Here is a 26,289-nt window from a genome sequence, read left to right as displayed (position 1 = left end):
GGGTGGGGGATGAAGACGCACAGTATGTGTGCCTGGTAGCCCACACAAACGTGCTGCTGGCCTTGTACAAGGAGATTCATGAGTTCCAGGTAAGGGGAGTGCATGCACATTTTATGAATGTGCAATCGGCTGTTTCAGCTGTTAGCCATAAATGTGAGAAATTGGGATTTTGCATTCACTTGCACTTAGGAAGGAGCAATGGAAGCAGGTCAGACCACCAGGAGTGGAGGAGAAGTTCTGTTCAAAGGTGAATATTGCCCAATTTGCGCTTTCCAAAACAGAGCAAGAACTGAAACACAACCATCCTTCAAAAATTCGCAATTCTCCAAATTCTGAAATGCAGTCCCTCCAGCTGAGTAATATGTACAAAAAATGCATGTTGTGGGGTAATGCGCATGTAGTATTAGTGAAAGCAGTATATGAAAATGCACTATATGGGAGAAGATTGCGCTGCAAAAATGTGCATATTTGACAAAATTGCATATAGGCATGCGTATTAGGAGGAGGAAATGCTCTTGGTCAGTCCTGGTCAGATGCTGGTCAATTTTCATGAGGACTTAAAAAAAATGAGAATAATTTCAAGCTCATATAAAAACTTGGAGAAATGAATTTAGGGTTGGAAAAATGAGAGCCTGAAATTGACAGATTCACCCACCCCATATCAGACTATTTGTCCATCTGCCTCAGTCGTGTCTACTCCAGCCTTCCTCAGCCTGTTACCCTCCAGATGTTTGGGCTGCTGCTTCCAAAATCCTGGACCACTGGCCGCGCTGACTTGGGCTGATGGAGGGCACTGAGTGGATCTGCTCCAGGCTTTCTCAGCCTTGGTTTCCCAGATGTTGTTGGACTACTACTCCCATCATCCCTAGCCATTCACGGATGATGGGAATGGTAGTCTAACATCTGGGAGACTCAGGTTGAGAAAGGCTGGTCTGTTCTGACTGGCAGTGGCTCCCAGGCAGATGTCTCTCCCATCGCCTACTGCCTTGACTCTTTGAACTGGAGAGCCCAGAGGTTGCAGCTGGAGCCTTCTGCTTTTACAGCGCGTGATGCAACCCTGAGCTGCAGTTCCTTCCTTTCCTGTTGCTTCCCTAAACCATTCGTTGTCACTGTGCATCGTAACGAGATACCACTTGCTTTGTTCTTGTTTTATAGCGACGGGACTCCGGGCACACAGAGCGTGACGGAAAAGTTTGAGGTGAACTGGGAGAGCGTCATGGTCAGCTCGCATGGCGCCATTGTGATGAAGTTTGATGGGCGTGGAAGTGGTTTCCAAGGGACCAAGCTGCTCCACGACGTGAAGAGGCGGTTGGGTGTTTTCGAGGAAAAGGACCAGACGGAGGCTGTCTGGTGAATGAAAGAATCCTTTGGGGGATTGGTTTTGTTTGTAACTGCATCCTGGAAATTGCTGCTGTTGCTTTTCAGTGATTTGTACTATTCCGTTTTTTAAAATGTGGTGGCGTTGCAAAAGAACACGGTGTCTGCTCAGGACAGCAAGCGTCGCCTCTGCCTTTTGGCAGCTGATGCTTTTGCATATGAACTTGGAATTCTGCCTGTGCTGCTGTTAATGCATCCTGGCTGCAATATTCAAGGCACCCTCTTACTTTAAGATAATCAAATTGTCCTGCTTTCTTTCTTTCTTTTTCAGCACAATGCTGCAAAACACGTATATTGATAAGTCGAGAGTCGGCGTGTTTGGAAAGGTGAGTGCCTTTTCAGCCTTCACCTTCAGCTTAAGCGTTTAGATCTGCATCTTGATTGAGTGAGCGTGTCTGCGGTTTATTATGGTCGTCTTTTTAACAGCGGCACGTTGCTTGTTGATTCTGAGGGAGAGAGAGCCTTGGGTTTTTAATCAAGCCATCAATCTGTGTTTTCTTGTAAATCCTGCCTTGGAAGAAGAAGATGCCAAGTGTTTGGGAGAAAATACTGTGAGGCTTTGCTTTCCCTTGCCCTCTCGCCTTTATTTTTACACATTAATTCCTGGATAATATTCGTTCCCTCTCTCTCTTGAGGCCTGTTCAATTGTAAGTGGAATTGATTCAAACCTACATAAGGTTTGCTGGTGTGCATTTCAAAGGGGATGCCACACTGATATTCAGTAAAATGCAAAATAATAATAATAATAATAAATCCCTAAAACATTAAATCTCTAGGCGTAATTTCAAGCAACCAAACAACAAAAATGACTGTGGCCCTTCAGAGACTGCTGGACTCCCAACTCTCATCTGCTCCGGCCAGCATGGCCAATGGTCAGGGATGATAGGCATTGTGGTCCAATGGCACCTGCAGGGTTACGCAGCCCCCCACCCTGTGAATAAGCAGCATATTTTAATACATAGAGCATACCACAGAAGAGCCTTTTGTTTAATAATAATAATAATAATAATAATTTATTATTTATACCCCGCCCATCTGGCTGGGCTTTCCCAGACTCTGGGCGGCTTCCAACCAAATATTAAAATACAGTAATACATCAAACATTAAAAGCTTCCCTAAACAGGGCTGCCTTCAGATGTCTTCTAAAAGTTTAGTAGTTGTTGTTCTCTTTGACATCTGGTGGGAGGGTGTTCCACAGGGCAGGCGCCACTACCGAGAAGGTCCTCTGCCTGGTTCCCTGTAACTTGGCTTCTTGCAGTGAGAGAACTCTCAGAAGGCCCTTGGCATTGAACCTCAGTGTCCAGGCAGAACGATGGGGGTGGAGATGCTCCTTCAGATATACTGGACCGAGGCCGTTTAGGGCATCTCCCGCTTATTTGGAAAGTTTTCCCTGTTGAATTTCCATTTCCTGAGGTATTAAAATATGGGCAGCATTGTGATATGGTGCGTTCTCTCCATCTGAGAAGGACTGTTTTTACATTCCAGCCCTCAACTTGTTGCTTCTTCCCCTTTCCTCTCAGGATTATGGAGGCTACTTGAGCTCTTACATCCTCCTTTCTGGAGAAGAGAATAAAGACCCTGTCTTCTCCTGTGGTGCTGCTCTTTCCCCACTGACGGACTTCAGATTATATGGTAAATACTGACAGACACAGGGACATGGGTTCATTGGCTCAGCAATCACACTGTGCAAGTGCTCATGGGCTTTGAGAATCTAAGTGAGCTTCATGGCTGAGGGTGGGGGGATTTGAACCCGGGTCTCCTAGGTCCTATTCTGGCACCTGAACCGCCACACTGCATTGGGTTTGGAAGGCACCCTTCCATACAAATATTCTCAATGTTGCTTGCATCCATAAGCAATAAACATCAGCAAAACAGTGTAAGGATTATGACAGCAGATAAAACTAGCAGCAATAAAGTTGAAGGCCTCAGAAAAAGTAAGGAGTCCAGATAAGCCTCCTTAGGCAGGGATTTCCCTGATCAGAAGCCCACAATTAAGAAGGCCATCTTCTCCCCAGGTGGTGACCTCCCCATGCCTGACTGCAGATGGCACTCTGGGGACAAACTCCAGTTATAATTTCAGCACCTGAGTGGTGTCTGGGACAGATAATTCCTTTCAGCTTTGGCCAGCGACATGCCCAAAAGGATAAAATGGTATCTTTGTTTAAAAATCTTTATTTGCCCAGATAAATAAAGTGAAAAAAATCCTCCAAAATTAAAAAGCTTGCAAGCACCTCATAGAAGAAACCAGGCCAAAGAAAGCACAGTTGGTTTTATTTATTTATTTATTTTTGCTGTTTGAAATATTGGTCTGAGCTTGGTAATGCCTCACTGATTTCCCTTTGTTTGTTTCAGCTTCGGCCTTTTCAGAAAGATACTTGGGATTACAAGGGATTGACAATAAAGCATATGAGGTAATGACTTGGATAACGGAGCTGGCAGAAGGAGCCTCTATTTTTAGCACAAATGCAACACACGGCTTTGATTTTTAGCCCTGCCCTCTCGGTGCTGCTTGCGGGCACATAATTTGGATCGCAGGAGAATCCGCTGGTGGCAGAGGCTGTGTGTGTGCGTGTTTCATGCATTATCACAGATGTGCTCATCTGTTTAGGGGGTTTAAATCTTGCCTTCCAATGCAGCAAAATAAATAAATCGCTGGATGGCTTCCAAAAATGTAAGCGTTGGATAATACAAGATCTCAAAAACAGTGAAGCCATGAAACAATTAAAAGGGTACCAGGGCAGTATAAAACATCTGCATTGTCATTCCTTAAAATGCAAGCAGTACCTGAACCTAAACTAAAATAGTGCCAGGTTAATTTGATTGGAGAGTGGCGCTGCCTCTCCCGAGGGCCTTTATGAGTCCAAATTCTAGGTCTGGGCGGGCTTGCAGGAACAGTAACAGCTTTCAGCAGGCGTCTAAAACAGCTGAGCGAAGATGCCTGTCGCACGTCAATAGGAAGGCAGTTCCAAAGCCCAGCAGGTGCTGCCTTGTTGTTGTTAAGTCCACTGGTTAATTTTCATGCTCAGTAAAGTTCTCAAAGAACTATTAGTGCAAGGACATAAAATGCTGAAACTCACCTCTCTTTTAATCTCAGACTACTAAACTGGCACATAAAGCGATGTCCATGAAAGATCAGAAGTTTTTGATCATTCATGCAACTGCTGATGGTAAGGCCTCTGCGAACACAATGTGTTAGCAGCACATTTTGCATGTTTAAAATTATTATTATTCAGTTTTTATTATTATTCTGGCACTTAATGATCCTAATCTGATTTTACAGAGAAAATCCACTTCCAGCACACTGCTGACCTCATCACACACCTAATTAGGGCAAAGGCTAATTACAGCTTGCAGGTAAAGTATTGTTATGTGTTTATGTTCTTTTCATTAATACACATTATTTGCATAGGCAACTTTGCATTCAGTCAGTGCGGTGCTTTATAGTGAAATTGCAGTGATGTACTTTTTGACCACATGGACAATCGTGGCTCTTAGTGGCTGCCAGAGATTGATAACCCCACATGGCAAACATGCCACAATATGGAAAAGTGGAAGTTGGGGCATAGAAACCGGCTGCTATAAGGAGGAGGATCAATAGGCATGTTCTATTCTGTGGTTTGCCTACTGAAGGATGCAGTTTTAAAAGCCTCAAAGCGGCAAACTCCACAACTATACCAATAAAATAGCAAAAGGGGGAGGAGCAAGCCATAGGAGATAGCTGTTAGGGGTGCACAAGCATCCCATAATATGTCCCAAAAAGGGTGGGGGGGTTGTGAATGTTCAATGTATTAAAAAAGACCTCTGTGGCCCTCTCATTGATTGCCCCCCCCTCTGCTTCCCACTTCCCCAGCCCCAAAAGACCAAAAATCCACCTTTGGGTCCACAAAAGTGGGAAGCAGCAGTGGCATCAGCAGGTACCCCCAGAGCCCCAACACAGAGTATTTTCCAGTCCCAGAATCCTTGGAAGAAAGACAACAGTGCTTGCCCCACAGGAGAGGGCCTTCATCCCTCATGGGAATGGTCATAAACAGGGTCATTAACCAACCAGCCCCAGTTCTGTGCCTGGTGGGGAAACACACTCTCCCACTGGAAGCACCTCCTCCCACCTGAAGTTTCCCTTTAGCCAGATCCAAAGGTAAGTCCTCGTCTAGACTTCATTTGGCTTCCTGCTACAGCTGCCCAGTTAGGCCAAAGGAAGCCTGAGACAAAGAGGTGGCTGTCCAGTTGCCAATTATTTCGACTTTCTTTTTCTTTCCTTCTTTCTTTCTTTCTTTCTTTCTTTCTTTCTTTCTTTCTTTCTTTCTTTCTTTCTTTCTTTCTTTCTTTGTAAATAAGGCCATAAATTATTTTATCCATTGACTTCTTGTTCTCCCCTTCCATGGTTTCCCTATTTACCATTGAATGTTGCACATTTCACATAATACTATTCAATACATCAATTTTAACCTATTTATCTTAATAATTAATGCTGTTGCATTAATTGCTTGCATTTTCATCTCACTATAGTAGTTCTTTAGATAATAAAAGGCTTCCAGTCCTCAGTGAATTTTTCATCATTTTGGTCTCTAATCATTGCTGTTCATCTTGCCAGTTCCACGTACTCCATCATTGTCAAAAGCCATTCTTCCTTTGTTGTAACCTCTCCTCCTTTCCATCTTTGGTCATACAGTATTTGTGCTGCTGTTGTTATATACACTAAAATGTTAACCAACTCTTTGGGTACATCATTATCTATAATTCCTAGAAGAAAAGCTTCAGGTTTCTTGGAAATCATCAACTAGAACCTCTTTTTAATCTCATTATATATCATTTCCTAAAAGCCCTTGGCTTTTTTTACAAGGCCACCACATACGGGGGAAAAAGTTCCTTCTATCCTTTTACACTTCTAACACATACTTGACTTAGTTTTGTACATTTTGGCTAACTTTTTTTTGGTGTTAAATGCAGTCTATAAATAATCTTCATATAGTTTTCTCTTAGAGTGTTACAAGCAGTAAATCTTGGGTTACTCTTCCACAACTTCTCCCACGAAGACATCTCTATATTATGTCCCACATCTCTTGCCCAATGAATCATTGCCGCTTACTTCATATCTCTTAAGGGTCAAATGCCCTCACCATCTCTGCGTTTAGCCCAGGGGATAGCAAGGCTGCTCTGGATTTGAGAGGATGAGCTTGGATGTTTCTCAAGGTGGATTTCAACTCCAGCTGTGGCACATCTTTACCTGTCCACCTGCTCACGGCGGCCTTCCTTTCTTTTCAGATATACCCCGATGAAGGTCATTACTTCAACAACCCAGCCCTGGAGCAGCACCTGTACAAGTCCGTGGTCAATTTCTTCGCGGAGTGTTTCAAACCCCAGGACAAACCCCCCGTAGTATCAACGAAAGAGGAAGACGATGAGGAATAACCCTTCAGGCTTGTGCTCATGAGCACAAGGCAGTTTATAATAAATAATAATAATAATAATATGCAACTGAATCTCTCTGTTTCCCCCCCGGAGAAAGAAGCATTACATGAGCATGTATTTAACAAAAACTGAAAAGGAGAAGCAGTCCGCCTGCTGCTTGTACTACATCATGACTCTTTCCTGAACGGGAGAACATTTAAGCATGAGGAACTCAGCAGAAACTGCTGTTCAAAATGAGAAAAAGAAAAGAAAGGATCTTCTTGTCTTCTCTTGCCACAAAGTGACTTCTGGAGTAAGATGCTCAAATCAGGAAACTGGACTTAGAAGGAGATTCCCCCAAGATGACTATTAAGCAAACCCCTTTGCATTGAAAGTATTCAAGCGGTAGGAATGAAAAACCCACCATCCGTCTGTGTTAGGGTTCCCTTAGTTAGCGCCTCATTGTCTCAGATAAGACTACCAACCATGGAATAAAGATTATAGCACAATTATTTTTCCAAGGTACCAATTTATGTGTTGTTTGCCCATTGTCCTCTGCATTTCGGAGAATTGGTCGTTGCTACAGAACTGCTCCGCTAAGCAGACGTTTCCTTTGTAGCAAGCCCTGCTGTAGTCACACTAACTTTTAATTAAAGTTCATGCACTGTATAGGTCTTTCTGTATATAGTGTTTATCTGCCACTTCCTTTTCCTTCGGCCTTGTACTAATCCTTTAGCTCTGCAATGTATTCTGGGTAAGGGGAGAGGGGAGAAATTGCTTAAATACAGTAGACTACATGGTGTAGGGTCCCCTTTCTTCCTAAAACATGCAGGAACTCTCTTCCTGGAGATTTCTTTAAGGCACTGATTACAACTTAGCTTTTTGGGTCTTGTTAACATGAAACAGACTTTTAAGCAATCTGTCCAATGCTTTTAAAAAACAACAACATCGTAATGGGGCAGGGGAGGGGCAACAAGATCTGCCTGACAGTTGTCACACCACATAGTTTAAAGGCCTACCAGTGCAAGGTCAAGAACTGCAGCTGTCATGCAAAACAGCAAGGTTCTGGTCCTCATTGTTGTGGAGAATGGGTGGAGCAAATCTGGGGCATCTCTTTGGGACCTAAAGCAGGGGTCGGCACGGTTTACCTTGCCTGGGTCGGTTCACTCCAGCGGAGATCCCTCTGTGGGCCGGATTGCATGTGTGCCCGCGATTTCCGGCGTCTGTGCCTGCGCAGATGCACTTTTCAGCGCCGCAAAAGCGAGTCCCCGCGCCGCGCTGGTTTAGTGCAGCGCACGGGGTCTCACCAAGTAAGCGGTTTGGTTCGGGGGCATCTCAAGGGCCGGTTAAACGACCCCCGTGGGCTGCTTGTGGCCCATGGGCCTTAGGTTGCCAACCCCTGGCCTAAAGGGTCAGATCTTGACAGTGTTTAGAGGCTAAGATTTCCTGCCTTGCTATGTCAGCTGCCTGTCTAGATCAAAGCATGGGTTGCCTACTCAGTTGTGCGGCAATTTCTTCTCTCCTAACTCTTCCACGGCTCCGACTTCTGTTGACTGTAATTGTCCTAAATCTGCAGATATTACCATCACAATAACGTATGCATTTTAATCAGTGCTAACAAAAGTGCTTTTTTTTTTTTTTGGTCTTATCTCTTGTTGTGATGATGAAACCTAGGTTTTGGGATTGCAAGTTTGCATTTCTTTTTTCCTCATTGGCTTCTAAACGCAGCCCTCTTCCTCTCTACAGTTCCCTCCTATTCCCACGCCCCAACCCCTGCTCGCTAGAGTCCTGGGAGAGACAAATATATTTCAAACCATTTTGAGCCCCCTCGCACCTTTTCTTCTTCCTTTGTCTGTTTTGGCTAATGTAAATTATTCTGACCAAATGTACAGCTAGTATGAATACTGTATAATTCATTTTGTTGTATATAACAGGAATGTAAGTCTTTGATTTGTCGAGTCTCCCTCCCTGAGTCCCTTCTGCAACCCAGTATTATTACGTCTTGTGTTCAGCATGCATGCAATAACACTTGTTTGTTTATTAAGACCCCTTAGAGGTATTCATTCGAACTATATCAATTGTGCAATCCTTTATTATTATTATTACTATTATTATTTGGACAGCTTGAATGTCAATGCCAATTTCTACATTTTTACATTGTGGCTGTTGGTAAATTGCCCATCCCAGGCAGCAGTGCGGCGCAGATCACTTTCGCAGCATTCCTCGTTTTTCCTCTGTTATGTTTTAGGTTCAGTCTGTTGGCTGTTGGTGGTAATTAGATCACCATGGGAGATAATTCCAGTGGGGAGTGAGGACATTTCTCTTCCCTTCCTTCCTTCCTTCCTTCCTTCCTTCCTTCCTTCCTTCCTTCCTTCCTTCCTTTCTCTCTCTCTCTCATAATTTATCGTTCATCAGAATTCACATGAACAGGGATTGCAGAATAACGCTGCTTCCTCCGGCCAAATTCCAAATAGACCATGTGAATGCTACAGATGTCCAGGTTTCAATAATCTTTTTGTGGCTGGTACGCCTGAACTGAATTTGAGCAGAGGAGCTCACTGACTGCTCTGTTCTTAACCTTTTGTAGAGGGAAAGCCCAGGTGCACCATAGTAGTGTTTGTTCATCCATAAAATAAAGCATTATTTTACCACCAGGTTGCTGTGCTTACTTTTTGTTCCGTAATACGTGGCCGTTCGTAGAAGGCACTGAAACCATCCTTGACCGTCTGCACTGTGCTATATGCCTCAATATTTTCCCTGCAAGACAAATGGAGGAGGAGGAGGAGTTTGGACTTGATATCCCTCCTTTCATTCTCCTTAAGGAGTCTCAAAGCGGCTAACATTCTCCTTTCCCTTCCTCCCCCACAACAAACACTCTGTGAGGTGAGTGGGGCTGAGAGACTTCAGAGAAGCGTGACTGGCCCAAGGTCACCCAGCAGCTGCATGTGGAGGAGCAGGGAAGCGAACCCGGTTCACCAGATTACGAGTCCACCACTCTTAACCACTACACCACGCTTCCCTGCTCCTCCTTTGCTGCTTATGGTGATGGGGGCATCATTGCAGGCCCCAACTCTCACTCACATTTTCCCCACACTGAGTGCCATTGACATCAAGGTGCTTTGATCCATCTTCCGCTTTCACTTTGTCACATACCTTCTGCACCAGGGATAGTCAACGTGGTGCCCTCCAGCTGTTTTAGACTACAACTCCCAGGACCCCATCCTATGGGAATGGGAGAGAAATGTGATTCAGTTTGCATTTAACAGCGAACTTGCCAAATGCATTCTCAGAAACAATAGGCCAACTGAAACACAGCTACCCTGCGAAATTCAGACTTCTCCCAATTCTGCAACGCAGTTCTCCAAGCCAAGTAAAGTATATAAAAATGCATGGACTGTGGTACATATAGAAGCATAGATTAGTGAAAATAGAGTACAAAAGTGCATTATATTATTATTGTTGTTGTTTAGTCATTTAGTCGTATCCGACTCTTCGTGACCCCATGGACCATATATTATTATTACTATCATTTATTAAATTGGTATACTGCCCTTCACCCAAAGATCACAGGGTGCTTTACAATATAAAAATACAAAATTGGAACACAAAATACATAACAAAAACCCAAAAGCAAACTAATAACTACTCTTCCCACAAACACATTTAAAAGGCCATAGGTTGCTTAATCAGGCCTGGTTACAGAGAGACATTTTTGCCTGGCACCTAAAAATATGTGATGAAGAGTTTTGAAAAGCAAATAGCATTGAAGCTAAATGAATCTGAGGTCTGATTCAATATCAGAGAGCTATTTGAGATCTGTAAATTTGTGATTTTCTAGTCCATTGAATAACTAGCTATTCCCTTCAGACTGAGCCATGCAAAAATAGTAATAATTGGCTATAATAGTTCTAATTAGTAATACATTATTAATTGTACCCATTGTATTATCATTTAATAACTTCTCTAGCTGTTAGTGTGTGTCAGATACAGTGACTGGATATCACTGTTTGGTACAATCAAGGCACTACTGGGAAAGGAGATATATATGTGTGTGTGTGTGTGCCATTAAACACCCTGTCAAGATCAGTTGGCCTCAATGGGTTAGCAAAGTTTCTTGTTCATTCAAGAGCAGTGTGACTGGAAGAAGACAGCATGCTGCAGAAAGGGCAGACAGCAACGAAACGCAAAATGCAGCCCTGGCTTTTTTCCACCCACCCTCACTTCCCCAATGAAACACTCATGTGAGATACAGCAAGCTGTTCCTGCCTCTTGTCTGTCTAGATGCAAGGAGTATCATTCATTTGCTTCAGGCTCCAGTTCCTGCTCTCTCTCTCACGTTCATCAACAGCCCAACCTGTTCTTTGCAATTGTAGCATCTGTCATCCACGCAATTGAAATGCAATCTGCTCTGGGTATTTGAACTGACACACAGTTTGTACAGGAAACATGCAGCATTGAATATTCTCGTTACCGGCTTCCTGCAGCAGGGACGTGGCAGCAGCATGTGTGACATGAACACACCCGCACATTTTCCCCCTAGGATTTCAAATGTTGTTGGGCAAAGGAATGTAGGACTATAGACATAAAATCCACACAGAAACATATCATTGCTTGTTTCAACTCGCTTGTGAGAACAACTCAGAGGCTGTGAAAGAAGGAAGGTTAACAACAGAAAGAATTAGAGGAACCATCGGAAATGACTATGAAAAGCAGTAGAGATATGCGATGATCAGAGCCCTCTGAACTTGAAGCATGGGAAGTCCTATTAAAAAAATTATAATTTGGCAGAATATTTGGATTATTTTATATGTATATGTATAATTTGGAATATTTAATGTGACTTGATTGGATTGTTAAAGTGGAAAATTGAATTTTTTACAAAAAGGAATGTAGGACTATAGGGAGCTGCCTTATACTGGGGAAACACAGTCAGATGGGTGGGATATTATTATTATTGTTGTTGTTGTTGTTGTTGTTGTTATTATTATTATTATTATTATTATTATTATTATTATTATTACAGGCCATTTGTCCTCATAGCTCAATATTATCTACACTGACTGCCAGGGGCCCTCCTGGGTTTTAGATCAGGAACCATTTCATCCCTGCCTTGAAGATGCTGAGAATTAAACCTGGGACCTTTCTCATGCCACAGACAAGAACTAAAAGCCTTCTAGACCTGAATATCAAATATATATGGAATTTATGAAACAAAAAGGACATCCTCTTGCCTTTCAGCTAAGCTCAGCATAGGAAAACAAGCTGGTGAACTTGGGTTTCCCTTGGAGAGGCCAGCTTACAGGGAGCTCTCTGATTAGTGAACCAATAGGGCACACCTGTTTCCAAACACACCTGTGTCTCATTCAGACACTCTCCTTTCAGTGAAGATCATGCTGGGGCTTTGCTCAGGATGAATGAGCTTGTAAGGAAACTCACCTAGCAGCTTGCAGTTTGGCCAGTGCTCTGGTCAGTTCCCTCTAGCTGCCGTTCAGGGTGAAAGACCTTAGAAGACAGAGCTGCCCTGCTAGCCCATGGCCTTCCAGGTGTTGTTGGACTACAAAACCCGTCAGCCACAGCCAGCATGGTCAATGGTCAGGATTATCTGGAAGGCTGCAGACTCCCTACTTCTCTGCTAGGTATAGCCATGGAACAGACTCGGGTGAAGGACAGATCAGGAGAATGGGTGAGGTTAAATGATTTGTAATGCTTTATGACTTCCACACCAAACATTTAAAGCACTCTTATGCTGTTTTAACAGTCATGGCTCAACCCTCTGGGGACTGTAGTTTGTTGCAGGTGCGGAGAGTTGTTAGGAGACCCTTAATGAATTCGGGGTCCCACGATTCTTTGGGGAAAACCATAGTTTTTTAAGTGATGTAAGTGTACTTTAAATGCATATGACCTTAACAGGGCAAGGGAAGGACAGTTTAGGAGGCTTGTAGATGCAAGATGGTGAGAATAATGGGAAGTGAAGAACCATGCATGCCACCTTGAGCACCTTGAAGAAAAGGTGAGATATAAATAATAACAGTAGAATTCTAAAATTAGCTGATTCCAGACAGTGTGGCTGTTTATAGTTCCAAATGAGAGCATTGTTTACAGTCTAAGAAGTAAACAGCTTTGTTCAGTTGGCTGGGTGGGTATGTAAATACTTGTTCTATATTAGATTGATACATGTGTTTAGTTAACCTGTGTTGCGTATGTTTAAATCATGAAGGCTTCTCTCCCTCCTATACCACCAGTCTCCTACAAATCTATTTAACATTAGTCAGTTTCCTTCTGAGAAAATAGACCTATTTGTGATTTTTGTTGTTATTTTTTTGGTACGTCTCAGTCACTAGCGAGGGCACTGTTCAGATGTTTTACATAGCCCATTGAGTGGGTCTCCTTAAGCCTCTTTCTGTGGGATTTCTGCCCTCTGATAAGGTTTTTAGCCCATTGCACTGCATCCCTTAATAAAGGGCAGTGCCGTCATCCCATTCTGGATGGTCTCTTGCAAATGATACTTTATTAAACTCTACCTTTGAAGTGGTTGGTTGACTGGCTTCTGCCGAGCCGAACCACTGAATAATTAAAGCAATATTTGTGGGGTTTGCGCCGAAAGTCCTAGCAGCTGTGGCATGTTTTGATATTTATGAAGCCAGATAAATTATGCATTGGCCGGTGCATTGAGCTCAGCGTGACACTTATTAATATTGGAGTTCTGGCCACGACAAGCTACCATTCATTTAATTTTACCCCTACTGCGTTGCAGGGATGACGGGTGTCTATTGCTGGACTTAATCAACCTTGCCGGAAGGTTTCTGCTCCAGCTCCTGGGACCTGGCAGGATTTAAACTGCAGCTCTGCGACACCTTCTTGCAAAGAGAGAAAGAAAGAATAATCATTTTTAAAAGGAATCCCCTCCCCTTGGCAGTATAATGTCTGTTCGTGACATTTAGGAGGCTGTTTTCAGTTGTGCGGAACTGAATGTGTCGGGGGGAGACCAGGTTAGAATAACAACTAATTGAGCCAGTTATTCAGTCTTCCTAAGCATTCCTAACTACCCTTTCACAAGATGCCCAAGCAGGTTAGCCAAGATGATCGACTCCTCTGGCTAATTCTTATCTTCATGATGCAACATAGCTCAGGCCAGCCATAGGGGATTTGTCTGGGAATATTTCTGAGCAACCAGCCCCTGTTCACCCAGTGATGCTTCTAGGGGTGGCTGAGGGCAACCCTAACATCACTGAGCCTCTTAATATCCTGCTAGGTGATTTGGAGACATGACAATGGAGCACTTTTATGGGTCTGAATTTGCACGTCCATGGTTTTCATGCACAATTGCAGAGATTCAATAAGGACAAGCTGGTTTGGTTTTCTTGCAAGCTGAGTTCTTCCTCCAGTGGCTTCATTTACTAGCTGTATTTAGTCCATAGGTCAACCTGTGGGTCCCCAGATGTTGTTAGACTACAACTCCCATCATCCCTGAGTTCTGGCCTTGCTAGCTAGGGATGATGGGAGTTGTAGTCCAACAACATCTGGGGACCACAGGTTGAGAATCGCTGCCATAGGTTGTTTGTCAACTTCTGAATGGGGCATCAACTGTCTGTCCACAAACCCTCAGTATTGGGGGTGGGAAGTGAGAGAATCCTGAAATATAAGAGAGTTTTTGATTCGCCTTTAAAACTTTGTGCAGTAAGGAAATGGAGGACCCAGTGTCCCCAGAAACACACAGCCTGCAGCTATTTAGTGGTCCAGTAACTATTCCCATCTCCTGTGCTAGTAAAACTTTAGTTTGCTTTGGATGGATCAAGGGCTTTCTTTCCTGGAGCTTGGATGCAAGGAGGAGGCCAGAGCTGCTGTTCTCACAGCCTTCTAGGCAGTTCATCTCCCAGCTTGCTCCAAGGAAAATACAGGAGGCGGCAAGGTGGCCACAGCTGAGGAGCATTGCTCACATGCTGATAGTGGCCATAAAAAGCAGGACACAGGAGCGATGAGGGGGAAGTCACCAAGAAAACTAAGAGCGGAAGGGAAGAGAAGAGAAGGAAGAGAAGTCAAAGGGAAAAGACAGAGAACCTTGGCATTTCACATGTTTCGCAAGGGCCATTGTGCCACAGACAAACGAAATCCGTGTGTTTCAGTTTCAGAGAACCTTGCAGATAGAAGAAAAGGCAGTGAAGGCAGGAAGAAACTGGATTGGCTGCAAGTAGAATCTGAGACAAGAGAGCATTTCTGGCTGTTAAGCCTATAGAGATCCAGGAGGAGACCAGTGTGGGATGCTTAAGGCGCTAGGAAAATAGGGGGTAGCTAGGTAGGTAAGCCCTACACTATAGAATATGTTGAGAATATTTAAGAATTCTGTAATTACCAATTACTGTAGAATATAAAAAACCAATCCTGTGACAAAAATCTAAGCCCCCTTGGTATAGACTAATCATAGACTACCTACAATAGTCTATGACGCTAAGAGTCAACCTAGGACCCTGAGGGTCCTTGGGGCCAAAAGGGGGGATTTCCTACACAAAGTAATGATGAGCCCCTGTCCTTTTTGCCTTCAAAATCCACCCTCCATTCCCCATAGCACTTTTTCTTCTTGTGCCGTAATTTGCCGCTGTCTCTTTTTCTTAGAGATGAACTCAATCACCGTAAGAAAGACTAGTCACATTGCAGTAAAGCAGGCATAGGCAAACTTGGCCCTCAGATGTTTTGGGACTACAATTCCCATCATCCCTGACCACTGGTCCTGCTAGCTAGGGATGATGGGAGTTGTAGTCACAAAACAGCTGGAGGGCTGAGTTTGCCCATGCCTGCAATAAAGCCAAACAAAGCACTTTCTTTTAAGGACTGCTTTGTTCCATTTCATTTCTAGGCGGCTAAACTGGGCAAAGGCCAATTGTGCATAAGGCCAATTCATCGGTGCTCCCCAAAAGGCATGCAGTAGCCTTTGGGTAGAATAGGCACAAGTTTCTTGAGCCTGCCTCCACAAAATAACATCTTGCAGATTTGCAGTCATCTGGGAGCAGTGTGGGACTTTCAAGTTCCTGGCAATGGCCAGTGAGACAAGGATTGCCATTTGTTTTCTTATCCATATACCCCTGTGCTAACACGCATATTGGAGGAATATGTGTTTAGCTAAGAATCAAGGTACACCACAGGGCAAATTGTGCCTAGAGAAGGAGGAATTAGCAGAAACATAACAGGTGAGAGTTTAGAATGAAAGAATTTGCAGTTTATATTGTTGTTTAGTCGTTTAGTCGTGTCCGACTCTTTGTGACCCCATGGACCAGAGCACGCCAGGCACTCCTGTCTTCCACTGCCTCCCGCAGTTTGGTCAAACTCATGCTGGTAGCAGTTTATATATATTTAGAAAATGTTAGAAGGATCAATCTAGATGCCAATATGAGCTGGCCTATTAGTCTAGACACATAAACCGTTGGCTAGTCCAAAATCAGTTGCATCTGCTCATGTCTACAAATACTTTGATTATCTTGGCTGTGAATCAGTCTGTATATCTAGCAAAAGTGTTGTGGTCACTTGACACTTTGTGGTCTGCACAGTGACTCTCTCAGGTCCAGAAAATTGATTCGGCAAAACTAAACTACCTGTACCAGGATGTGAATGGTATTTATAACTAAACAGCTGAATGGCACTAATTTTACTCAGAAGACAGTAGGGAGTGGAATGCATCACATAATAATAAGTTGCGGGAGGAGGGGAATGTTCCTTCAGAATAACTGGAACCAATGTTAATGATAACGCTGCGAAGGAAACTATCCAAGGAAAAGTAGGCAACAATTACCACATGAAGGAAATGAAGAAGTAACCACGCATATCAAGCTAGTGAAATTATCCAGTGCACTCACAGCTAGCTAACGAAATTGCCTGCTTGAGTATATTGTCTAAGCAGCAATGCAAATCCACAGTTGGTTGAATTATCTCTGACACACGGATGTTGCACCGGTGATCAAAGACCAAGAGTCGCGTTTCACAGCACTTGAGCAGAGAAAGACACGGCAGAATTATATTAGACCTACTCCAGAGAAGACCCTAAACCACAAGGCTAGAAGTGTGGTTAGGTTTCTAACCATGGCGGGTGGGGTTGAGGTGGCCTCTAAATTGTCTGCACCTAAGGGACTGACCACAGAAACCACAGCTCTGTGTCTCCAGCTGGTGAAGTTGCATAAGCAACTGTCTGAAGCAAAGTCCCACAGCGATGAGTTAATGATATACCCCACCACCACCACTTATAAGCATCTCCTATAGCTGGACATAGAAGAGCATGATGGAAGCAGTCAGGTTGTGGAGCAAAGAGAACTCCACTGTGCAGGCAGACATCACAACCTGAGTCTGTGCTGGCAACATACAAGAATCAGTCCCGGATCTGTGCCACTCTTCTTGGAATGAAGACAGCATGGACAGAAATCTCACAAACACTCAAACAGTTGTCCAGGCTCTTTTCTACCAAACTTTAAAAAACCTGTATGGTTTTCATTTTCTGTTCCTCTCCAGTTTCTGAGGTTCTCATAGACCTTTAATTAAAATATAGAGAACGCCTACATTAAAACATCCATAATTAAAGTATGTAACAAACAAGCTCATTAACACAGCATGACAGTTGACACAACAGACAAGGCAGGTGGAAAAGGGAAGACTCTCTTCCCAGGTACTGCAAGCAAAGGGACATTCAGCTTTATAGAAAACCAGCCTGGCTGGATCAGAGCAGGAGATCCTTCCAGGCCAGCAAAACCCCAGAACCTGAGACCAGGGTTCAAATCCTTGCTCAGCCATGCTGCTCAGTGGGTGACCTTGGGCAAGCCAGTCATTCAGCCTAACCTACCTCACAGGGTTGTTACTCTGTGAACCATTCTGAGACCTGCAGGTATAGGGCGGTATAAGGTAAAGGTAAAGGGACCCCTGACCATTAGGTCCAGTCGTGACCGACTCTGGGGTTGCGGCGCTCATCTCGCTTTATTGGCTGAGGGAGCTGGCGTACAGCTTCCGGGTCATGTGGCCAGCATGACTAAGTCGCTTCTGGAGAACCAGAGCAGCGCACGGAAACACTGTTTACCTTCCTCCAGAGTGGTACCTATTTATCTACTTGCACTTTGATGTGCTTTAGAACTGCTAGGTTGGCAGGAGCTGGGACCGAACGACGGGAGCTCACCCCGTCACAGGGATTCAAACCGCTGACCTTCTGATCGGCAAGCCCTAGGCTCTGTGGTTTAACCCACAGCACCACCTGTGTCCATAGGGCAGTATATACAATCAGTTAATAATATTAACAATAATAAATAAGTGGGATGGGCAGAATCATGCATGTCACTTTGAGTTCCTTGGAGGAGAAGTGGGAGATAATTGCAGGGGGTTGGACTAGATGACCCTGGGGATCCCTCTACAATACTATGAAATAAAATTGTATGGGTCGGGTAGCAGGTGGTTCTGGGAGAGGCCTCTCTGCTTAGTCATGAGTGGGCAGTTCTGAGCCAGATGGACAAATGGTCTGACCTGGAACAAGGCAGCTTTCTAGGAAAGGATGAAGGATCACTTAGTTTAGTACAGCTAATCACGATCCACTTTTGCAAAACCGTTGCATACTGAAGAGGGAAAATATGCCAGGTCAGAGACTTAATTATTATTTGTGTTTTTATCTCATCCTTTGTCCAAGGAGCTCAAAGCAGCCTTTCAAAGCGAGTTAGACTGAGAGAGAGTGCATTGTGGCTGATCAAGGATTTGTACCCAGATCTCCCTGCTCTAAGGCCTGCACTTTAACCACTACACCATACTACCTAGGATGCTCATTCCTCCTCTCCCCTTCCCCTGGCCTACACAGAAAGGCATTGTTGCTTCTTCTGAACATCTGACAGTCTGGCTTCTAATGATGACATTGCCACAGTCCTAATTAAAAAATAACTGGAGCTCTGTCTGCATGTGTGCCACTGTTTGCACATGGCCACCTTTGCTTCCGCTCTCTGTGACCCTGCAGCTTCCAAGCTCTGTGTCAGCTCCAGCAGGGCGGGCAGAGAGCACTTCATCAAGACGTCGGATGCTGAAGGGTGATTTTTATGGATATAATGACTAGTGCCAACTCCAGCTGAGATAAGGAGGCTTTCAGTTCCATCACAAAGCTTTATTCCTTCAGTCTTGTATACAAAGGGTCTCTCTTCAGCTCCATTTTAGATGCATGATGCGCCTTGTAAAAAAAAAAAACAACTGCAAAGACAAACTGGAAGCTTCTTAAACCAAGGAGCAATTTGTAATGCTATCAATTCACCGAGTGTTGCTGCAGTCCCAGTTTTGATGTTTTGTTGTGTCGCTCTGAATGCAGGCATCACTCCCCCTAGCGGAAAATGTGGGCCATCATTTTTTTAAAAAATAAATCCTCTTTCCTGAATACATTTAAGATTTAGTTCCAAAAACACTTTTGCTGTAACTCACCCCACACCAAAGGGAAACAAGCTCTGTTTGAAGTTCCCCCAAAGCAGCAAAAAAAATCAGAGAAAGTGGACAAAATGGTAAACTGATATTAACCTAGTGGGCAACATAAAATCAGTGGCGGACTTGGATACCATGGCATATTGAAGCCAAAATGTGGTGCCCTCCCCAGCCCCCATGCTGCTTTCCCCAATTAGTTAGCTAGTTAGTTAATATACTGCCCTATACCCACAAGTCTTGAGGCGATTATAACACAAAATACATTTAAAATTAAAAACAAACAAAAATAACCCAATAAACCCCCTTTCCCCAACAGACTTCAAAAGGGCAGATAAGGAGGTACCCAGCTTTGGTAAGGAGGCGTGAGGCTCTGGCAGGGTCCTAGAGCCCTCCTCCCTCCTTCCCAAAGATGGGAAAGTGCTAACGAGGGCTGAATCTACACTCAACCTTTTATCAGAACGATATTAAAAATCCCATTCCAAAACATCAAGACAGAAAAAATCCCATTCCACAAGGTCTACCTGGTTTTTGGAGGGGGGGGGTGTTGCTCCGCAGCGCCCTCTGGCACCACATTTTAATAACACATTATTAACATTAAAAATGAACGTCACATGGCTATATGGTTATCAGAACCATTCCTGAACTCTTTTTTTTAGTGTTAAAAAACGTGAGTGTAGATTCTCCCTAGGTTTTGGGAAGGAGACGGGAGGACTCTAGGACCCTGTCAGACCCTCATGCCTCGTTCCCCAAGCCTGGTGTCTCACTTACCGGGCTTTAAGGCGGTGCCCTCTCAGCTCAGCGCCCCAGTGCGTGCACCCTGATCGCACACCCCTAAATCCTAGATCAGATGCAAAAGTGCAAGGAGAGCTCCTTCACCCCCTGGTGGGAGGTCATCAGTGGCTAGCTTAGAAAGGGTGGTGTGGCATTCGTACGGAGCCTCCGGTCGTCTCACGGACTATTGACCCGTCCACCACTAATCCGCTGCCACCAACCAGGTCCTCCCCGGTAAATCACTTAGTCTCAGTCAGGTTCTCAAGTTAACAAAGAAGAATGTAGTTTATTACAGACACAAACAAACTTTAACTGCATTCCAAAAGTTGTTACTCTTTACCTTCTTAGTCTTATTTTATCCTGTCTCTAACTCTTCTACCTCCTCTCACACAAGAACCAACTGCACCAACTGTCTCTCTAATTCCAACTGCTTTTCCAACTGCCTTTCCCAACCAACCAACCAACTACCCACACCCAAACCTCGGGCTAAGCCCTTTTATAAACAGGTAGGCTCCGCCTCCGGCTTTCCTATTAGTCTTCATTTTAACCCTTTCTCCCCCCCCCCCCTACAGACATTTTCTAAATGAGCGCGCAAACGCCACAGATGGCTATGCATACCCTGATACATGACCTTCTGGCAAATGGAATGTTGCTTTATATTTCCCTATTTGCAGGAGGCGACTTCTCATCCAGGGAGGAGGGTGCCTTTGTAAAACAGTGAAAGGATCATCCTGGATTCACACAGACTTTAATTTGGAAATATCCTAGCAATAATTATATTTCTAAGATATTGAGTTGTCTTTCAATATAAACTCCCCCCCCCCAAAAAAAATATTTGGATGGCAAATACCTGAAGAGAAAGGTTTGGGGTTTCTCTTTTAAGCTGGCAAACAAGTTAAATTTGACCAGTTTTGTTTTTTTATTAATGGAATCAAATTTTCCAATCAAACTCCTCCCTGTCATATGAATGGTTTTAAGAAGTAGGGCATGGGGGTGTGTTTTGTTTTACCAATGTCCTCTGTCTTGATCTCTTGGGAAGCAGCCAGCTTAAGCCACTAGCGCTGCACAAAGCTGTTGACGGAATGACAAAAATATGGAACGACAAGAGGAATTTTAATATGAAGACTCTCTAAGAAATCTGGCATTAAGGTTGCGGTGGTTTTAGTGGTGTGAGCCTGACAAAACTGTCAATGTTAATGCAGGACCACAGAAGAAACAGGAAAATAGTAAAACCACAGGAAGACTGCGTCTGGCACAGCAATTATAACACAGAAGGACTTTGGTATTTTTAAACAGCCCTAGCAAGGAAGAACATTTCTTTAAAAAATAGTGATACATCTGCCATTCTTAAGACAAGGAGGTGTTTGAGATGTTATAGTAATAATCATACTACCTCTTTTTTTGGTACATTTCATATTTGTGTCAGGAAATAAACAAACTACACCTGGAACCAAAAAATAAATAAATTGCAAACTTTTGAAATGTGACAAAATTTCAAATTTTGTCAAATCCTGAATTTCACAGTGGCCAACCAGATACCTGTTGGAAACTGTTAAATTTGAGATCTGAGTAAGCAGAATATAAGTGATATTTCAATACGCTTTCATCATTTTTGTTCTTTAAATGGCAAGTGTATTTTCTCAAGTTTTATGGCCACAACTAATATATAGTTATTGTATTGCACTGGAAATTTGAACATGATATTTTATCTCAAAAACCACAGTGCATGTTGTTGGTAAGTCGCTAGACACTATTGAATGCTAGCTTTCAGTATCATCAGTTACTGAACAAGACTGTGTTCAGTCTCTCAAATATTGTCAATACAGAAAGCATTATGATGCAAAAGTGATCAAATTGTAGTAAATGCTGAATATTATTTCATATCTTTGATACTTGACATGCTATAATGTCCAGTACTTATTACTGTGTGATGGATGACACCATAATATTTACCCTGCTTATGAAAACTATCGAAAACCAAAGCAAAACACCAATGAAGATCAGATCAGATAAAGTCAGGGTTCATTAAATGTTATTTAAAAGGTCTAAAATATTTACCCTTTAATTGTATATGAAATTATGCACCATTTCTCTATAACAAAAAGTACATTGTTTGCTCTTGTACACTGCCATATCTAATGTCAAAATCAAATATTAATATAAAACAGCCAGTGAAGTTAGGAAATATTCAAACTAGAGACTCAGCTATACAGCTGCAAATAAAACGTTTTGAACGTGTCGTAAAGTTCAATATACAATTGTGGTACTAGATGGCGATTTGGAGCTATAGCAAATTCAATGCATTTTTCAAAGCGATTTGGAAAAAAAAATATTTTCACAACAAGCGAAAGTTTTAAACACGTGTGTAGATTCCACCTAGGTTGATGATACAGTACCGGTATATCAAACTTCAAATAATTGGGAGTTATTCAATAGCCTAACACAAGATGGCAGCAAAGGACAAATTTGTGTGTTTTTGTTACTCATTGCAAGTAGGCAGATTTTATTTTGATTTTATATTTTAATTTGTTGGGAGCCACCCAAAGTGGCTGGGGCAATCCAGTCAGATGAGCATAATATCATCATCAACAACAACAACAACAACCTCATTCCACCTGGGACCAAAATAGATGGCTGCTCCTGTGATCCTGAGGCAAGAGAGAGATGGAGATGGATGCAGATTCTGCCCACTGTTTCACAAGCTTTAGTACACTTTCCTCTATCATGGGCCAGTTTCATGGAATCATAGTTAGAAGGGGACCCTGAGAACCATCTGTCTAACCCCCTGCAATGCAGGAATAAGGCATGAACCTGTGAACCTGGCGTTATCAGCTCCACACTTTAACCTCAGGTTTGGCCTTTGCAGCTGTCATTCAGGTATTCATCTCCTCCTAGACTACTTGGGACCTGCAGAAAATAGACCCTCAACACATATCATTTGGTTCCGATTAAAATTTTAGTAGTCTGCCACCCCCCGGGGCAGGTCTTGCAGTTCATCTGGTTCTCTAGAAAGCTCACATTGCTTCCCTCCGCAGCATTGCTCAGCATGCAAACTAGGCTCAGTTCTCAGTGAGCTGTTTTGGGGTCCCCTCTTGGAGTCCCCGCTCCTCTAAAGACTACTTTGTCCTTCTGCAAACCTTGGTGTCTTCAAGTCTGCTGAAACCTCTCTCTTACATGTGTCTGTTGCTCTTCTTAGCTGCATAAGGAAGGGCACTTGGAGAAATTGGAATTACAATATAGAGGAGAACTGGCATTCTGAGTGGGGAAGACTGAGCATTTGTTGCTTTTCCTTGAACTGCTTACTCTCCTGCTGAAAGGTAATAGTTGCACCAGCATACCTGGCGTGGTGGTGATTGAAATCCCTTGAGAGCAGTATGAAGTGCATAGTCTCTGTCTCCTGTATTTTTTTGTCCCTTGTGAACTGTTTTGCATGTCACCGTTAAACCACTTCAGGTGGTGGAGGCTGGTGCTGATTTTATGCGCCCATCAACTCTGTTAGGCTACTTTGTTCTGAATTGAAGCCATCTTAACTGCCACAACTCGAAAGGCTGTTCATATTTCTGTTGCTTTTTTCTATGTAATATTTTATGTATTCTGAGTCAGACCATTTGTACATCTAGCTCTGTAATGGCTGTGTCAGAGATTGGGAACATTTGGCCCGTCAAATATTGCGCCAAAACTCACCTAGCACCTGACCACTGGCCATGCTGGCCAGGAATGGTGAGATTGGAAGTCCAGTTGTATCAGAAAGACCATTGCTCCAAAACTAAAGGGTTTCAGACAGCAGCCATTCTTTCCTTACCTGAGAAGTTGGGAACTGAAGCCGAGACCTGTATGCAAAGGATGAGCTCTACCACTGAATGAGAGCCTAAATCCACTTGTAATTTCTTAAATATCACACTTCTACCTACATCAATTAATTTAAGTGGATTTCATGAGCAACTAATTATGCATTTTAAATCTACATTCATAGGAAAACCTGGCTGCAAGGGCAAAGGTGGCCTCCCTGAAGCATTTTGTAACCAGGCTCTGGGCAAAACAGCATGCAAATTATTATGGTGGCCATGTAAGTAATTTTATATGTAATCTGCTCTTTAAAAAGGAAAATATGTTTCATGCGTTTCCTCATGGTAGGCTGCTTTCGTGCTTAAGATCTATTAGATGCAAAACCAAGGATAGATAAAAGGAAGTACTTCTTCATGGAGCACATAGTCAAAGTATGGAACTCAACTCTCCCAGGAGGCAGTGATGGCCACCAACTTAATAAATAAAATAATAGAATTAGAAGGGACCACAAGGATCATCTAGCCCAACCCTCTGCTATGCAGGAATCTTTCACTCAACATGGGGCTTGAACCCACAGCCCTGAGATTAAGGACTTCAGAGCTTTAAAAGATTAGACAAATTCATAGCTATTGGTGGTTACTAGCCACAATGACTCTGCTCTACCTCCAACAGCTGGAGGCAGTAAATCTTCCCAATACCAACTGCTGAAAGCCAAGGGAAGGGAGAATGTTCTTGAGCTCAGGCCGTGTTTGTGGGTTTCCTACAGGCATCTGGTTGGCCACTGTGACAACAGGATGCTGGACTAGATGGGCTATTGGCCGGATCTAGCAGGCTCTTCTTAAGTTCTGATAAGGAATCTTTTTTTCTGCAAGCAAAGCAATTGGCAATACATTATTAGTTCTCCATTATGTTACCGTATTTTTCGCCCTATAGGACGCACTTTCCCCCCTCCAAAAATGAAGGGGAAATGTGTGTGCGTCCTATGCAGGCTTTCGCTGAAGCCTGGAGAGCGAGAGGGGTCGGTGCGCACCGACCCCCTCGCTCTCCAGGCTTCAGGAAGCTATACGCAAGTCTTGCAAGCCCGGCGGGAGGTCCCGCGGGCTCGCAAGGCTTGCGGGCAGCAGCCTGCAGCCCAAAAGCTCGGGGGACAGCGGGGAGGCGCAGCGCCGCCACCCCACTATTCCTGGACCTGATCTGGAGGCTGGCGGGGGGGGGGGGGGAGAAGCAAGCTTGCTTCTCCCCCCCCCCCGCCAGCCCACAAACTCGGGGGACAGCGGGGCAAGCCGCTGCCCCACGGAGGCTAGAGAGACTGTCCCTGAAGGCAGAAGAGACGGAGCGCTCCGTCTCCCTCTTCTAGCTTGGGGATGGCTGTGCAAACCTGGGGGGGGGGGGAATAAAATTTTTTTCCTTGATTTCCCCCCCAAAAAACTAGGTGCGTCCTATGGGCCGGTGCGTCCTATAGGGCGAAAAATACGGTAATTTGGTCATTCAACTGTGGTTCACATTTTCTCATTAGCAACCCATAAAAGCATTAGCAGACTCAATACTGCAACTGAGATGAATGTTGGTTTACTGGTGTACAATGTGTTAAGATTCATATGAAACTCTAAGGCAGCCTGATGTACGGTAATCTATCACAAGTCCTGGAAGAGGGCAGTCTCTGACCCTCTGGGATCCTCCCTAGATTCCTTATGGCACTGGGCTTCAGCTGAAAGGGGACAGCGCACCATGAAGACTGTGGTTTCTTCTTCCACTTTCAGAGGAAAAGACGAAGGCAAGTGAAAGTCGATGAGCTGCTGCTGAAGGTGCTAGTACATGCGTATGCAAACTAAGGCCTGGGGGCCGAATACGGCCCAATTGCCTTCTCAATCCGGCCTGCGGTCTGGGAATCAGTGTGTTTTTACATGAGTAGAATGTGTCCTTTTATTTAAAATGCATCTCTGGGCTATTTGTGGGGCATAGGAATTCATTCATTCCCCCCCCCCCCAATATAGTCTGGCCCACCACATGGTCTGAGGGACGGTGGACCGGCCCACGGCTGAAAAAGTTTGCTGACCCATGTGCTAGTACAAGGAGTAATTGTATTTGTTGAGAATGGTCTGTATCAAGCGCTACCTTTGCAGCATAGCTGCTATGTCCTGCATGGAATGCTGCCCTGGTAACGTTGAGAGCGGAACAAGAGTTGTGTGTCAAGACCCCGTAGCCACCCCCTCATTGGGAAATAACACACACAAGGACACGGATATTAGGTTTGTGTTATTCGGCAAATTTTGCCACAACTTTATTGATTACAGAATGTGAGCGGTATTGGCTTAGGCACTGAATGGACCCGACTATATCTGACTCCTGCCCGATGCGCAAGAAGTCCGGTAAGGGTAAACCACCGGAAGGGGGAGCCCAATGCATACCAACTTGAGCTCCCCCTGTCGGGGTCATCTCATGGCCCTGGCCCCCGACCTGGGCTTCAGACAAGATCAACACCTCTGGATTCCTTTAACGGAATACCCTTAAGCTTGGAGGGGCAGGTGATGGCCACACCTCCCCTCCCTCCCC

At 44.0% G+C, this 26,289-nt stretch overlaps 1 protein-coding gene and 2 long non-coding RNA genes across 10 annotated transcripts in view; 2 read left to right on the top strand and 1 right to left on the bottom strand.

Annotated features, from left to right (window-relative positions):
• The window catches only part of DPP6 (dipeptidyl peptidase like 6), a 491,459-nt gene extending 482,040 nt beyond the window's left edge, over nt 1-9,419 (top strand). For all 6 annotated transcript variants that reach the window (XM_083579470.1, XM_083579472.1, XM_083579469.1 and 3 more), the window contains exons 20-26: nt 1,156-1,350; nt 1,649-1,703; nt 2,898-3,009; nt 3,730-3,788; nt 4,472-4,544; nt 4,658-4,731; nt 6,640-9,419. In XM_083579470.1, coding sequence (XP_083435596.1) covers nt 1,156-1,350; nt 1,649-1,703; nt 2,898-3,009; nt 3,730-3,788; nt 4,472-4,544; nt 4,658-4,731; nt 6,640-6,786 — 715 coding nt within the window. In that variant the 3' untranslated portion in view covers nt 6,787-9,419. The remainder of the gene's footprint in view (nt 1-1,155; nt 1,351-1,648; nt 1,704-2,897; nt 3,010-3,729; nt 3,789-4,471; nt 4,545-4,657; nt 4,732-6,639) is intronic.
• Nucleotides 7,441-20,307, bottom strand: LOC310746258. 2 transcript variants are annotated; one of them, XR_014540541.1, is made up of 3 exons: nt 20,291-20,307; nt 8,258-9,987; nt 7,441-7,780 (listed from the first exon to the last, which is right to left on the bottom strand). It is a non-coding gene; the product is annotated as an uncharacterized lncRNA (long non-coding RNA). The 2 variants fall into 2 exon arrangements; XR_014540542.1 differs by lacking the exon at nt 20,291-20,307 and having other exon boundaries at nt 8,258-10,800.
• Nucleotides 20,095-24,019, top strand: LOC310746282. 2 transcript variants are annotated; one of them, XR_014540573.1, is made up of 4 exons: nt 20,095-20,196; nt 20,299-20,456; nt 23,147-23,267; nt 23,924-24,019. It is a non-coding gene; the product is annotated as an uncharacterized lncRNA (long non-coding RNA). The 2 variants fall into 2 exon arrangements; XR_014540574.1 differs by having other exon boundaries at nt 20,097-20,456.
• The last annotated feature ends 2,270 nt before the right edge of the window (nt 24,020-26,289 follow it).

The sequence above is a fragment of the Podarcis filfolensis genome (assembly GCF_964270895.1).
Source record: "Podarcis filfolensis genome assembly, chromosome: 12".
Lineage (NCBI taxonomy): Eukaryota > Metazoa > Chordata > Lepidosauria > Squamata > Lacertidae > Podarcis > Podarcis filfolensis.
Note: the sequence above shows the minus strand (reverse complement) of the source record. Positions and strands in the feature narration are given on the sequence as shown.